This window comes from Gymnoscopelus microlampas (assembly GCF_963454915.1).
Source record: "Gymnoscopelus microlampas genome assembly, chromosome: 3".
NCBI classification, from domain to species: domain Eukaryota; kingdom Metazoa; phylum Chordata; class Actinopteri; order Myctophiformes; family Myctophidae; genus Gymnoscopelus; species Gymnoscopelus microlampas.
Genome location: NC_139940.1, coordinates 31340571 through 31357328, shown reverse-complemented (window position 1 = coordinate 31357328; position 16758 = coordinate 31340571). Strand labels below are relative to the sequence as shown.

The following is a 16758-nucleotide window of genomic DNA, read 5'->3' as shown; positions in this document are numbered from 1 at the left end:
CAAGCTCACAACGTGTCGCGATGCGACACTTTGTGAGCTTGTAGATCAGCTATTTTCAAATAGCCTTGGTATAAAATAGGGCTAAAGTGGTTAATGTATGTTTTATAATGTAATAATTTATATCTGCAAAGTAACTAGTAACTCAAGTTTTCAAATAATTGTAGTGGAGCAAAAGTACAATATTTGCCTCTGAGATGTAGTGGAGTAGAAGTACAAGTACTGAAAACTGGAAATACCACAGTAAAGTGAAAAATACCTCAAAATTGTACTTAAATACAGTACTTGAGTACATGTAGTTACTTTACACCACTGATGACATGCCTGTCTAAGACAAGTCCCAGAGTATTCCTAAAACTGTATATATCTGTAGGCTATTTTTATTTAGTTATTATTGTCCATTTTATTTTCTTGCTTAATATTTTCTTTTCTTCATTATATCAATTATATGTAGAACCATCTGTGGTACAAGTTCCAACAACATTTCGCTGCTTGTATCTTTATGAGTCAGTAACAAATAAAGCTTCTTGAATTCTGCACAATCCTAATGTTGTAATTCACTGCAGAAGGACTTGTTTTGTACCACAATAGGTAGCCTAGTCCTATACCGGTTACTTATTTTTATTTTAATGTTAAGACATTTATGCTTGAATGACAGTGATTAGGCCATAACATGTTACAGCACTATACAAAAACAAGACATGACAAAGTCATAATATAGCCGCAAAATGTCATATTGAGGTATGCCATTTTTTGGCAGAGTTCTTCTACATTGCAGTATTGATACTTTAACTTGAGTAGTTGGGGGGGACACACACACAATACAGCTGCTAATAATATGAATGTCAAATCATATTCAAAAGGACATATATTTTTTTATTTTTTTTTATTATTTTTTTTAATGTTTTTTCAAAAAGTTTTTTTTTTTCATTTTTTTTTTAAATTTCAATTTCTCAACGGCAGATTGTGGCAAAAAAAGACTGCCGCTCGCGGCTAAATTATGACTTTAGTCATTTCTTGTTTTCCCCTCAGGTCGCTAGACCTGAGGGAGTGGGAGGGGGCGTGGCGTTTGAGGCTGCGCCCTCTACAGATCCGGTCAATGGATTTTTTCTATTGACAAGATCTGTAGAGGGCGCAGCGGAGTAACAAAAAAATGTTTTCCTTCCGGTAGATCATTTTACATTTTGGCCGAAAAGTGTATTTTAGACGTGAGTGGGGGGCTCAGAGTGTTCGTACTTAGTAGAGTTGGCTTTCAACTCCATTAAACAGTCTTTGTTTTGGTGAGTAGCGAAAGTTTATTTTTTATTTTTACTGCAGACGAGAGGCTGCGCAGCCTGTGGTGCGGGCGCATTGGCTCGAAAGTCCCATCGCCTTAACAGGAACTCCTTCAAGGCTATGAATTAGAGCTAGAGGAGACAGAAACAACAGTGTCAGGCAACATAACTAACACAGTAACTGTGCGACAGAGAACCAGTGGTGTGTACTCGCTTACCGCCCGATAAGAGTGTTCTTCCAGCAAGGAGAGCCAGCGATGAGTGAGACAGAGTGTTGATCTTACATAGTCAAACCAACTCAGCGCAGGTGTCTCCAGCCTGTCAGTCAGCGGGCAGGTGTCATCACATCAAGCTGATTGAAAATGAAATTGGAAATGCACCTCCCCTCAATCACACGCCCTAGAATTCGGCGTTGGCCGAGGTGCTGAACTCTGCCGTCACTACACTGGCTGGCCCTGTGGAGACACTCACCTGATCGGTGGTATTGGGGTGAGACTCCACAATACATACACTTCTTTTTACGAGGCTTTTCCCCTTCAAGTCTTACCCTTGGTAGAACTATTGTGCTGTACAGCTCAGTAAGTAGAGCAAAGCAATAAGGCTTGAAAGTTGAGGCGTTCCTAATCTGCTGTTCATATATGCATGCACTCATGCTATGGTAACGGATTTAAAAGGGGTCCCAGCGGGGAGTTTTTTCTCAGTTCATCTGGCTGGGATGCCTGATCCATGCTTATCGTGTCATGGTTTGAAAGGTGACTCATTATACATGCCTGCTTCACAAAGACACCCTACTTAATATTAAGAGTAATGGCTAATTTAGGCTATATTTTGTTGTATGATCATATTGCTCCCTGGAAATAACTGGTTTTCAACTGAAAACGTGACCATTGAAACAGTTATTTTCGGTGAGCAACAGTCATACAACAAAGTATTTAGGCTTCAAAACAGTAGTATATTCAAAGCATATCAATTAAAGCATATAGTATAGAGATAGTAATTGTTTAGACGCTGATGCTAGGTCCTTGGTTTACCTGTTATCCTAGTTTACTGAGGCACTACACTTTCTCTCTGCATTTGATGTATGTGATTACCTTGCTCATAGGTCGCTCTGGATAAGAGCGTCTGCTAAATGCCCACATACAGATGAGATGGTAGTGTTGTTATATTTAGTGGTTCATACTGTGCATGCATACTGCTGTTCTACTGTTCTACTGTACATGGCCTCTAGGATATGTGTCTTTGTCAACCCACTAAGAGAGACAGTGAGAGACAGACAGCGATTGTAAAAGACTGTTTCAACATTCTATTGGAGATATGTTAAAATCCTCATCAAACTTAAAACAATAATACAAATCATAATTAATCCATCTAGACCGGGAACGCATCTGTGTCATTTTAGATTTATTTGGCTATTTTTGAAAAATCATGAACATTTGTGCAAATCTTCTCTCAAAGCAAACATTTTGTAACTCAAATCTTTGCTTCTGGGGATCTCTGGAACTTTTTTTTAAAAATATATATTTTTATATTTTTATATTTTTATATTTTTATATTTTTATATTTTTATATTTTTATATTTTTATATTTTTATATTTTTTATGTTTAAAACAATTTTAGAATCGGCTTCAGGTCTTAATGGGTTAACCACATGGGCAAACATTCAGCGAAAAGACAGCCGTTTCTCTGATAGCTCATGTCGTTTCCCAGGACAACAGTTGCAAAAAGGATGTTCACAATGGCTGGAATACACTCAGGAGACAGTGAAACAGTAAACAGTGTTATTGTTTACATAATGAAAGCATCCATATAGGTGGTCTGGGTCCTCGTCTACAGTATGTTGTATCACATTGTAAACCCCCAGCAAAACAACAACCGCAGCGCCTCTGTTGCGGCATATTTCCTGGTGATTGGCCATGTTGTTATTAAATGTTTTAACAAGACCCTGGTCAGTGAATGTGGTCCACTGCTGAGTGGCAACATTTCATATTTACTGCTTAGAGTTATTACCCTTGCTGTTTTACACTCCATCATAACTTAGCCATGTGCTGAGTGGGTGAACCAACTGGGTGTAAATAAGCAATATATGTTGAGATATACTGAGGGTGTTTGGAAGGGTGATATAAATACATTATGTTGTAAGTAAAGACTTTAGTGTTTACTGTATTTAACCCAGCAGAATTAATCAGATGAGATTGGAAATGGCTTGTTCAGACTTTAGACCATATTAACAGCGTTTACACACATTGGTTTCTAAATCCAGATGTGCAGTAGTAAAGCAATATTTATCTGGTATCACATACTATATCTCCCACCATCCACCTATGAGTACAGCACATATACACACCATTCTGTGTCTTCATGTTTTAGTTATCCACCTGAGTGCGTAACAAACTTGACTTTCAAAGTTTTCTAGTTATAATGGGGATGTCGTGCTGGGTAATAGGATGCACATAGGCCTCTTTGCAAATTCTATTGAATCGCAATACAATACACTACAGTATTTGTAGCAGTTTCCTCTGTGTTCTGTAGAATGTTGTTAGTGTGTTCTTATACCACATGTACAGTATATTCCCCTTAATATTCCACATGTTTAGTGGACAATATGAGCTAGATTTGAAAATAGTCCATGCAGATAAAAAGAAAGTAAGATTATCAGCCTACTCATAGTTCTGAGCAAAAAGAAGGGGGGAAAAAAGCCCAATATCCTCAAAAATAGAAAATGAAATTCTAAATAATGTACAGTATCTATCTGAGCACTTCCACTTTCTTTCTTAGAACAATGGAATTTCAGGTACAGCTCAATACAACTGCGACTGTACTGATCCCTATGGTGCCATCAGCATATCTCACTCTAAACATTAACTACCTAGGCTTTCCCTGGCAATGAGCCACCATAGACATCAGCTGTCTAAATCAACATCTCTCCTCTGACCATAAACCTGTTCATGGCCCCACTGCTGAAGAAGGAATTTATTGACAACCTGGTTTTGCTGACGTTGACCCATTCAGGTTTCCTGTACATTCAAGAAAAGAGGCCTTTCTGCACGCCATTATCTCACCCAGGGGTCTTTTACGGCGTGGCTCTGCAGGAGGCTAGCGGCCTATAAGAGGATTGGCCTGCATGTGTGTGTGTGTGTGTGTGTGTGTGTGTGTGTGTGTGTGTGTGTGTGTGTGTGTGTGTGTGTGTGTGTGTGTGTGTGTGTGTGTGTGTGTGTGTGTGTGTGTGTGTGTGTGTGTGTGTGTGTGGACGCGTGCGTCTGTCTGTCTGTCTGTCTGTCTGTCTGTCTGTCTGTCTGTCTGTCTGTCTGTCTGTCTGTCTGTCTGTCTGTCTGTCTGTCTGTCTGTGTGAGAGTGTCTGGAGCTAATCTGGCAAACCGCTTGAAAGATCAGTGCCAAATTTCTTGTGCACACTGCCAATAGGCCAAATAAATACCTCCAAAGTCTTCTTTTCTTGTTTTATATTTTTGGAATTATGTAACTTACATTTTATAATGGAAGTCAAAGGGGCTCAGATCAGGTTGAAACCTTGCCCAGATCTGTCTGATCTGATATGAGTCATACGTCATACAGTAGTTACGTAATAGACGACTGTCCACATGAAGTCCGAGATCCACATGAAGCCACGCCGTTCCCATGTGGATCTAGTTTTTCCCCCGTCAGTGTTTTCAAGAATGCAACGCCATGACCCTCCGCTGACGGAGAAGCTCCATCACGGAGTGGCCCACAACACCAACAGTATGAAATGTTGTCTCCCAAGTGCGTCGCCCAGTGAAAATAACCGATTTTCAAGCGATTTTCAATATATCTCTATATTGTGATGTACATTCATTTATGTGTCTACATAAACTCTTCTAATCTCCTCCTTGAAAATCAGTTATTTTCATAAAGTGATGTGGTCGATGAAGTATAATGCTTAACATGATAAAAAAAAGGAACAGCCTTGCATTTTCACTGGAATCAAAGCTGACAGCGTACCTGTTCAATGCCGCAGGGATTACATGAGGAAAGCTTTATTCAAATGTTGAATATTTAGCTATAACCTCTTTGTTTGGATGACATTAAGCTCATCCATTCTTCTGTTGGCAATGATATAGTCCAATGATTCTCAACCTTTTTAATTTCAAGGACCCCAGTTTGATATACACTAGGCCGCTGACCCCCATTTGATTGATATGATCTTTTTAAACCTCTGGGACCCTACACCGAAAGAAAACAAATCCTCAGTGTGGGCCGTGCTGAAAGCAGAAGAGGCTTGCGGGTCCTTGGCTTGGAAAAGTTTGGGAACCCCTGATATATACTGTTGTCAGAAAGCCTGTTTGTGAACCAATACCAGAGATGAAATGAACACGTTTTTGTGCCTGTTCGTTGACATTTTCCCATTAGTTTCTGCAGTGTGAAAAATAAAAGTGAATCTATCTCTACTGTGACCGGAGAAGAAAAATGTGTCTCTGGCAGTTTGTTGACAGTATTATGTAGATGCAGGCTTTAGTCGGACACTCACAAACCACAGGGGGTTGTTGCCGTTATAATATCCGATGTTGGTTTATCCATAAATATTTAATGGAGTCGCTTTCACATAATGTTACCTGGTACAGTATACATTCAGGTCTCCCGGTGTGCATGTAATTACCGGAGGGATTGGACAAGCACATCAAATATACAAGCATGGGCTCTGCATATGTTACTATAATAGAAGTCCCAGCTTTTTCGTGTTCCACCACCATGAGGAACTGTTTGACAAATCCTGCCGCAACGAGGATGCAGGCATGCAGATTTCAACTTCTTGGGCTGGCCAGCCGATACCATTGAAAGTAAAATACGATGCTACAATGTTTTGCCCTCGCAAACATGCCAAAGTTTCAATAGAGGTATACTTGAGCGTTAAAGTCATACTGTGTCACATTCATTTTAGTAGTCTTTTTGGCGACACCTCTGGTCTGTCTATGGTCTATAACTGTGATTCCCAGAATTCAGTTTGAAACAGAGCCACAGATGTACCGCTCCAAAACAAATAATGCAGGGTCCCAGTGCCAAGAATATTTAGACTACACATCGTCCAAATGACAGCAATTCCCATTCATATAAATAATTTGACATACTGCACGTGTATCCACACTGAGTTTCTGTGTTGCTTATCATATATATATATATATATATATATATATATATATATATATATATATATATATATATATATATATATATATATATATATATATATATAATATATAATATATATATATATATATATAATATATAATATATATATATATATAGTACAGCACTATGATGTGGTATTTATGTCCATGTGTGTATGTGTAATACAAACAGACAGAGCCCAAAGTCTCCAGCCATTTTCAGTGCCAGACTCCGGATCTTGTGGATTTAATGAAAAGGAAGAAGGGGAGTTTTCTAAATATTGTATTTAATTTGATTTAGCATTTTCATGAGCCAGGAGGGCCTCAGCCTCAAATCACGTTAAGATGTTTACAGTCATATTAACTCATCCGCTGCTTTCTGCTTACAGTCAATCGTATGGCCCTCCCCGTTAATGAATGCAGGAGATTTCCATAAAATATTCTTAAAGAAGTCTGTTATTATTACCATAACGTTTCATCTCCCCCCACAGCTAAACTTCAATCAGTTTTGCATTTGAAATGCATTAAATGTCTCCATAAACTCTTCTAATCTTCACCCGAGCAATATTTCTCCTTTAACTGGTGTGAGGAAAAAGGGGAAACCCTTATTAAAGACATTAATTTACACTTTTTTTCTCTCTCTTTCTTTCTATCCTGGCTCTTGTAGCCCTATATGATTGCAAATTTCATCTCAGCCGGTGTTTAAAAACAAGTGTGTAATTGTGTTGTTTATCAGAGCGTACAGTTGTATTCCTCTTTATAATGCTTAATTATTATGGGTAATTACTCCAAGCCTCCTGATTCAGATGTGCTTGTGAAAGCTGAAAACCCCTGTATTAATTTTGCACTTCAACCAACCAACCCGCTTGGCTGACTTGATTGTCTCAATCGGAGTGAACAAGTAGCTTCAGCAGGGGGTCTTATACCCCAGTTTTATACTTGGTTGCGCGCCGCGGCATAAATCAAGCTTTAGTTTGAACACAGGGGGCTATAGGATTACTTATAAATGTCTCACATGGTGGTCTATTATTCCTGCAGGGGTTTGATTGGTTACTTCTGTGGAGGGTCCGTCCGTGGTCTAATATGCATACCAGATTGGGGGTCCGTGAAATAATTAAAGTTGCCACTGGCCTACAGTATTGTATTCTCCTTATAAGGTGGTGATATGAGAAGGCTATGAAAACACATAGATAGATGATTGGATATGTTCAGCAGCCAAAGGCTCTAATTTGTCTGGAAGAACATTTCAGATGGTAATCTCATGACAACCTAAGGTACTCCAGTTTTAGAGAATCACTGCCAGGATGCTAGCACGGAAATGTAAAAGATTGAATGGACTGGTTGGTGTGTGTGTGTGTGTGTGTGTGTGTGTGTGTGTGTGTGTGTGTGTGTGTGTGTGTGTGTGTGTGTGTGTGTGTGTGTGTGTGTGTGTGTGTGTGTGTGTGTGTGTGTGTGTGTGGGTGTGGGTGTGGGTGTCAACCTTGAAAGCAACAAACGGAATCAGTGTGTTGCAGCCTAGATACATTAACGCTTATGGTGTATTACTTTCATGTTTAAATACAAGATGTATGTTATGATAATGATGACAGGGTTGGTAATGATGACGTTTTTGGGTCGCTAATATGATCAGTCACCTTAAAGCTTAAAAAAGATAGTTAATGTCTATCTCTGCTTCACCTCCATTGTCTGGGGAAGTTGTTTACTTGTATGAACAAGGTTGGGTGCATTTCATTTTATACCACCAGGTGTCACTGTTGTTCTATGTTTGTTGAGGTGGAACTTGCAGTATTTATGTGCCTCAGTATGGGTAATATATCAAAATGTAATCATGTCATACATTACAATGAAATGCATGAGACGTTTCTGTAAATTATATCACTCCCTTTCACCGTCTTACCTTTAGCGTGTCGTTCTCATCTTGACCTTGTTCAAACCTGTGGCACATTATCTAAACACCTTTGTTCATTACTCTGTTACACTTCTGTTGGCCTGCAGTGGTTCTCAAACTTTTACATGTCAAGGACCCCCAAAATGATATGTATTTGGCCACGGATCCCCATGTGAAAATATTTAGTTCCAGGGACCCCCAGAAGCAAAGATTTTAGTTACAAATGTTCTCTTTAAATATTATATTCAAAGATTTGCACAAATATTCACGATTTAAGAAAAAAATGCTGATCTACAAGCTCATATCGCGGCACTCGGTGCCACGCTATGAGCTTGTAGATCTACTATTTTTGAATAGCCAAAGTATAAAAGGTTAAAGTGATTAAAATGATTGTGATGCTATATTAACACATTTTGCTGGGGACCCCCTGGAACCCCCCCAAGGACCCCTGGGGGTCCCCGGACCCCACTTTGAGAACCAACGGCCTAGACCACTAGTTCTCAAGCCAGGGGTCCTTGAAGGGTCCCTAGCTAAATGGCTGATAGTAGGAGCCAACTGGACCCTTACAGGTCTGTAACTCAGAGAGTGTACAAATGTAACTCTCAGAGTTACAGACCCTTACAGAGTAGTTAGCTACCGTAGTTCCTAGTTAGTTAGTTCATTGTTAAACAAATGGGTTAACAATAACTCTCAAATCAATAAACAATAAGGGTGAATTTGTTTCCATTTGTACACTCTCAGAGTTAAATTAATACAGGATTTTACAGTGAAGAGATAAAGAAACATCAAATGGAGTTCTGTGACTTAATGCTTATCAATTATTATCCTTGAAGTAAAAAAGATTGAGCATCGCTGGCCTAGACAAGTCAACATATCGCACATAATGATGGAAATACACAGTAAGACTTCTGTGCAATAGTGGTTCTGTCGAATCTGTCTACCACCATCATTCACCGTGCACAGCGATACCACTTATGTCTCTCTCTCCTCTGTTGGCAGATGATGAATCAAAGGTTAATGATGCAGACGCTGAGCACAAGTCTCCACAAGACTCTCCCGATGAAGAGGTGACATTATAACTACACACTGGTGAATGCCCAGTTCAGACCATGGCAGATTGAGGGTTCAAAGTGTGTGTTCAGGGATAGCTAATCAATTTGTCATCTGCCATATCTGTCTGTCTTTTTCTCCTTTATGCCGTCTAGTAAAAAACAATCTAATAGCTAATCTAAACTACACCACGAGATGTGTATCACACTGTTGATGTGCATTTCAATTCATTGTTAATAGTTAGAAACACCATACCATAAGACTGATCGACCAAATATGCAGATACAGGGATCCCTGATGTCGTTGGTAACTGCTGTCATGTTGATGATGTACATGGGCATAAATGGGAGACAGACAGACAGACAGACAGACAGACAGACTCATACATCTTCTGCATTGATATGCAAAGAACTTCTATTGTGCACACATTGGTCCAGTGGCACAAACAGTGGCAAAGCTCGGCCAATCCATGAAGCCGATGGGTTGGGTTGCCCCCGCCCCCTCCCCGTACAGAGATTTGTTGCGGCCTCCACAGTGCCACAGACAGACAGACAGACAGACAGACAGACGCACGCACGCACGCACGCACGCGCACGCAGGCACGCACGCACACACGCACGCACGCACGCACACACACACACACAATTTTATAGATAGATTAGGCCATTATAAACAATCCAGTTATGTACCTAATTGAAATTCAATTTGAAGTTATAATTCATTTCTATGCTATGTGCATTACAGAAAGCTGCAGCCGAGGAGAATGTTGAAAAGATAGAGGAGAAGGTCACGGCTGCTGAGGCCACCGACACCAACGCAGAAGACACCTCTTCCATCAAAGAGGACAAGAAGGAAATCCAGGCGCCAAGCCAGACATCAGAGGAAGGAGCGACAGCAGGGCCTAGCTTGGTTAATGGAGGAGGGCAGAGGAAAGAAGAGGCAGTTAAACAGGAGGCGGTTAAGCAGGAGACTAAGGAGAAGGTTAAACAGGAAGCTAAGGAGGAGGTAGGGGTAAATGAGGAGGTTAAACAGGAGGCTACGGAGGGGGAGCAGATAGAGGAGGAGGTAGAACAAGGAACCAGCAGCAACGGCACTGACGAAGGCCAGGATGCCAAACAGGGGAGAGACAAAACCAGTGGAAAGGAGGATAATGACCCAGATAGCGTAAAGGAGGACGAGAGAGGCAATGACACAGATGCGGGCGGAAAAGAGAAAGAGAACGGAAATGATGGTGAGCCACCAGAGAAGAGTGGTAGGGGCAGTAGCAAGGAAGAAACTGAGGTCAGAAGAGGAGAAAGAGAGGGTGCCAAAGGCGGGTCACGAGAAGTGGAGAGAGAGGTGAATGGAGAAGTGAACGGGGTAGCGGAGGAAGGCGCGGTGTTCAGTAAAGGGGAGGGAGGAAAGAAAAGGGAGACTTCAGAACATGCCAAAGTGAACAGAGATCAAACCAATGATGAGGAGAGCAACAAAGACCTGAAAACAGGTGAGCAACTGGGGGAAGAAAGAGGTGGAGAAAGGAAGTGATGGTTGAGTGGAGTCAAGAATAGCAAGCGATACTCAATTTAATAACGTCACAGTAACCCTAGCGTCCCTATTCTGGACATCTTATACAGTGATAATTGAAAATAAGACAAACATCCGGCGAAAATAGATCACAATGCATCACAAATTGTGAGTTTGTAGAGCTGCTATTTTCGCTACTGACGTACAACAAAGTATATAGTGGTTAAGGTGGCAGAGCAAATGCAAGGCTTGACTGTAATCCAAGATGAAACACTAAAGCAATACTTAGATGGCCTTGTAGATTCTACATGAGAGAAGAAAGGGCTTTGCACTGTGACAAGCAAGTACTGTAATAGAAAGCTTTGACTGAATGGCTGTAACATGTTACCTGGAAAGCACCGCTGAAAGGTTTCCGATGTAAATGGAAGCTTGTGGAAAGCACGTACTGCATGAAGCAACAAAACAAATATTAGCCTATAATCTGCCGTTTAATTAAGATTTAAGCTCTATTAACCCATTCACTCCGGGAACACGTCTGTGTCACTTTAGATGTATTTGGCTATTCAAAAATAGCAGATCTACAAGCTCATGTGTGTGAGTGTCGTGAAAATGTGTGCAAATCTTTGAATATATATACATGTTTAACTTAAGATTTGAGTTAAAAATGTTTGCCTTTTTTCAAAGATTTGCACACATTTTCACGATTTTTCTCAACAAAATATAGGTGCCGCTCATAGTGGGGCACCGAGTGCCGCGCTACGAGCTTGTAGATCTGCTATTTTTTAATAGCCAAAGCAATCTAAAATGACACAGATGCATTCGCGGATTCAATGGGTTAAGCTGCCTTATTGTGTCAATATGCACTGTCTGGGTAGTGAGTGACACAGGGGAAATGGAAGTACCATAATTGTTCTTCCATTCCAATCTTCCTGTATCACTCACTACCCACAACCATAATTAGTATGGCTACCTTTGGACTTTAAGAACATGTATTTATATGTGTCTTCAACCTTGTATGATTATGCTTGGTATTTATTTTTTAGAGTTGTGTCTTTGTATGTATGATATGGTAGACAGCTGGGTTGAAGGGCAGTTAAACATTTCACTCTACAATGCTGTTTGAAGTCATAGCTTCATACTTTATGCATGTTTGTTACAACTAACAAAAAATAAAGGTCTAACAAAACGTAATAAATGATTCCCGTTTATCTTTTATTCTTTCCAGTGACATCATTGGAAGGCATTTCAAACTTTAAAACATTTTAAATTCTTTATATAGTCACTCAGACTACCGGTACATAAAAAATGGGAAGATCTACAATTTTCAATTTTCAATTTAGGCATTTAGCAGACACTCTTAATCCAGAGCGATTTACAGTAAGCAAGGACAACACAAAGTAATACATCAAATGCATAGAAATAGTAATCTAGGAGGAAGTGAACCAAGAACCTATCATCAGTCTAGAATATTTAAAAAAAAATCAATAATCTGTACATTGAAACTATACTGTACACACAATAGGATGCCAGGTCTACAAATGACCTGGCATCTGTCTATATAACAGATGTACAGTATCTAATTGTTCAGTGACTATTACTAATTACTGTACATTCTTGCCCACCCCATGTTCCATTTCTGACCTCACCACTCGCTCACACGTACAGAACATTAAGGAGATAAATAATGTAAACTACATTATGAGGCAACTTTTCAAATTTCTTTGCAAAACTATAGCCATCTATCTCTGACTACAGGTAGGTATAGTAGGATTACTGTACCTGGAATACTATTTCTACTGTACCAGTAGGTTGGTCAGGGTTATTCATGCTATGACCTCAGTTACCACCATCCTGAGTAGAATATTCCCATACTGTTTCCACCTGAAAACAGATTATATTGGTTGTTTTTTGCCCATCTGTCATATCTACTGCATGTACAGCACATTCCTTTCTTAACCTATTTAAACGAAGACTGAACTCCATAATTTAGTTTTCACCCTGTGCTACAGGCTTATGAAACCATATTGCTACAGACATGATAAAGTACCCACCAGCCATAGACTTTTGACCCATTAAATGGTGTTTTTTTCTCAGGGAAGAGGTTTGCATAAAAACACCTGTAACATCCACCCACAGACAGACTCGGCGACGAGTAAGTGCGGTCTAATTCTGTTTATATGATGCCTCTCTGTTCCGCTCTCCTGTATTTGATGTATTGGTTCAAATTGAGATTCAATGTCCCCTTTAATAGAAGGAACACGAGAGAGAGAGAGAGAGAGAGAGAGAGAGAGAGAGAGAGAGAGAGCAGGAGAAACAGAGAGAGGGGGGTACCTCACCTGTGAGTCACCCTGCTTCTCTAGCCGAGGTGATGATCGTCAAGGTTCTATTTCTGGATGCAGCATCTATCCTGTCCTACTGCATCTCCCCACATGGCCTCTTTCTGTGTGTGTGTGTGTGTGTGTGTGTGTGTGTGTGTGTGTGTGTGTGTGTGTGTGTGTGTGTGTGTGTGTGTGTGTGTGTGTGTGTGTGTGTGTGTTAATCAGGCCACAATAGCACAGCCCATGACTCCTCTTCCCATAAATGATTATGGTAACAGGTCTTATGTGACCTAATCACGGTTTAGTGCATTGTAACCTTGTGTCGCTGTTGGACACTGTTGAACCCGTGTATGTCCAAAACCATTACTTTTCAGGAAACATAAAAAATGTAGGTTTACATGTGTTCCAAAGGATCCAATGTAGGGATTTTCTTCCTTGGCCTATAGCGGAAATGTGTGTGCAAAGTTTCATAGCAACCGGACGCTGTGCTCATGATTTGAGGCATTTTGTTCAAAACGGGTCACTCCTGCAAACTTTGAAAGACAATCTAATCAGGATGGAATATGAAAAATCGGAAAATCTTAATCACATGACTATAGAGATAATGTCTACCGATTTGCGTGATGTTTGGACAAAATCTCTTGGAGTAATATCAACGGGAAAAAAAGCAAATATCGGCCTCCTGGTGGCGCTATAACAGGCCCGATGTGAAAAGTCTGGGGCAGAGGTTCTGCTCTGGCCTCTAGGGAGTGTGCCTGAGATTAGCTGGTCAAAGACAGCGGACGGACACACAGACAGACGGACAGGGGTGAAAGACAATTACATGCCTTCCGGAGACAATGACATGCATTTATGTACCTGACTGTTTATAATTGAATACTTAGCCTAACAGAGTGAAAAAGTTCCAAAAGCCATAGACAGCGATTCATCTCCTGCATCACAGGCATGGAAGACTTGTAATGGTTTCTCACATATAGGCTACTGTAACAAGTGAAGAAATTATGAAAATAAAGCAAATTAAATGAATAAATTCCACACATTACTGAGCCACAGAATATTCCTTTTTTTATTGTGTTCTTTGAAAAATAGACATATATAGACATTGATATACTATTTGTTCTCTTTCCTATCTGAATCAATAGAATGTATATTTTTTCTATTTATTAGAATCCATTGATTAAGTGGCCCTTGAAGGTGAAATCATAGGAAGTGTCAACTACTCCTACTAAAACATTTTCTGAATGGTTTGCTATGCAGATAAAACATACAAATCTCCGCTCAACTTTGTGGCACAATGCTGGGAAACGTCAAGTGTCCCAGTTTCACCAGGTGAAAATGAGATCAAGTGACACAGGCATTTTATTCTGTGTCCTTTGCAAACAATACAGCAGCGATTCCCAACCTGTGGGCCGTGAGGATATTGCAAGTGGGACCCTATGGGAACTCACTACAATATTAATGATTAGATTACATAATATAAAGAAATAATGTAAAAACAAAACGATGTCATGGTATTTTTTCTTTAAAAACCTTTAAGTTTTCTTTGTAATACCGATAAATAGAAACTTAAAGTATACCTCATTAGTTCCATTGATCCAAGCCGGAACACAGTTGACTGATTGGTCATTAAAATAAACATCTCTGAAAATGCATGCGGCCCACCCATCTGTGGGAAACCGTGCAAACCCTTTTGAGATTTTCAAGTGGGCCCTGGGCCACAAAAGTTTGGGAACCGCTGCAATACACTGCTTCACCTCCAGGAAGAGCATTGCATCATTATGCTTCAAAGTCACTGGCGTTGAATAAAGAAACGCAACACATTTCCATTTTACAGTAATAGTCAACTTGAAGACATTACCTCAAAGCATAGATACACCGATCACATTTTGAGCCAATATCTGGTGGTAGGTTTTGCCAGCAAGATTCCTTTGATATTTTTATTCCTTAAAATGCATCGCCTCAATCCACACATTATTTGCTAATCTCAACAGATGTGTTAAACATTTACAACTGGGTTTCAAATGAGTGTATCACCTTCAAACCATCAAATCATAACAATGAAAACAAACTTGTTATTCACAATATACAGTAGCACTATTACTCAACACATTATCACCCACCGACTGACCACTCTGACTACACTTGAGATTCTGTAATAACTTGTCTGGTATGTCTTCTGGTATGTTTTTAACAATGCTTTAGTAAGATGTGGTGTTGCTGTTTTTTTTATTTTATTTTATTTTTTACCTCTATTGTTTAACACATTGACTGCCAAGATCGCATATATGGGTTCTTTCAAATCCAACACTTGCTTGCCGAGATTGCATATGCATTTTTTTTTTATTCCACAAGGCCCCCTAACACAGCTTTGGAATGATCCCTCGTCACTCAGAGAAGCAGTAGGCGGATGTGACGTCATTCCGCCTACCCACTTTTTTTCTTTTTTTTTGCACACAACGTGGCTTCTACAGCGTTTCAATGATCGTTGATTTAAGGTAATTACGCTGGCAAGGGGATAAAAAACGATGTTTAATATCTTGGCAGGTAATGTGTTAATACAATATGTTTGATCTTTGCGGTTATAGATTTGTGTTTATGTAGTGTAAGAGACATCGTGTTCAAATGACATCACTCACCAAAGTAAAAGAAGGCAGAGGAGGAGAGTGGATGGGGATGATACTGAAAGGTCACCTTACATGATCACACATAGATTCTGGAAATCATTCAAGCACAGCAGGTTGTATGGTTGTTACAGTGCCACTGTGCTCGTTTCCCCTCTATACCCAACAGGAATTATTAAAAAAGGTTCTCAAGTACTAATGTATACTGTAAGACAGGTGCAATTTCTACTGTGGCATTCTTCAAACCAAATATACACAATAAAATGATTGCTTAAGAGGGGTGTCTTGGTGGCTCAGGGGCAATGATTCTGCCCACCACTGTGGAGTGTGTTTTGATTCCTCCACGGTGCTTCCTGCTTGTCAGTGAGCTCCAACAAACCCAACTGGCTGCCATTTGTGGGTTGGAAGCTAGTTGAGGTGGGGAGAGTAATCTCTGTGACTACACTAGCGACTCCTACAGCTTGGTCAGCAGGGAGTAGAACTTGGAGGGATAGCGCGTTCCTCTGCATGCGTTAGTGAGTTAGTGAAACTCCTCGCAGTCAGGTGAAAAAAAACGTCCGGTGACTGTATCAGAGGAGACACATGGTTGTCTACCTCCCCAAGACCAGCAAGTAGGGGATGGCAGTGACAGCGACTATACACATGAGGGAATTTGCACTAAATTGGGGTGAAAGCATTGCATTTAAGACAATAAACAAAACATTTAATGATAGTAAAGAGAGAGAGGGAAACAAAACAATGACAATAGCGATTCTAGACCCAGATCTTAAACGATTAAATGGCTGACATGGTGTCACTAGAAAGCTCAAAGTGTGTTATCTTCACCTCCGTCAGGTTACAGTACCTAACATGCCACTTACAGTATATCAAATTCTACTTTGCACCTTCATAAACCCCAGAGGATGGCCCCTAATGATTTTGGTGACTTAATGGCCTTTCCTCTAGTCTAGTGCCACCATTAGACTGGTG

The 16758-nt window shown here is 40.1% G+C and overlaps 1 protein-coding gene across 1 annotated transcript in view; it reads left to right on the top strand.

The window, feature by feature from the left end:
* Positions 1 to 10871, top strand: part of LOC311041819 (uncharacterized protein) — a gene marked incomplete at both ends in the record, with an annotated part of 31081 nt that extends 20210 nt beyond the window's left edge. The window contains 2 exons of the mRNA XM_084052304.1: positions 9297 to 9364; positions 10092 to 10871. Of these exons, the coding sequence (XP_083908430.1) occupies positions 9297 to 9364; positions 10092 to 10871 (848 nt within the window). The remainder of the gene's footprint in view (positions 1 to 9296; positions 9365 to 10091) is intronic.
* Between the last annotated feature and the right edge of the window lie 5887 nt (positions 10872 to 16758).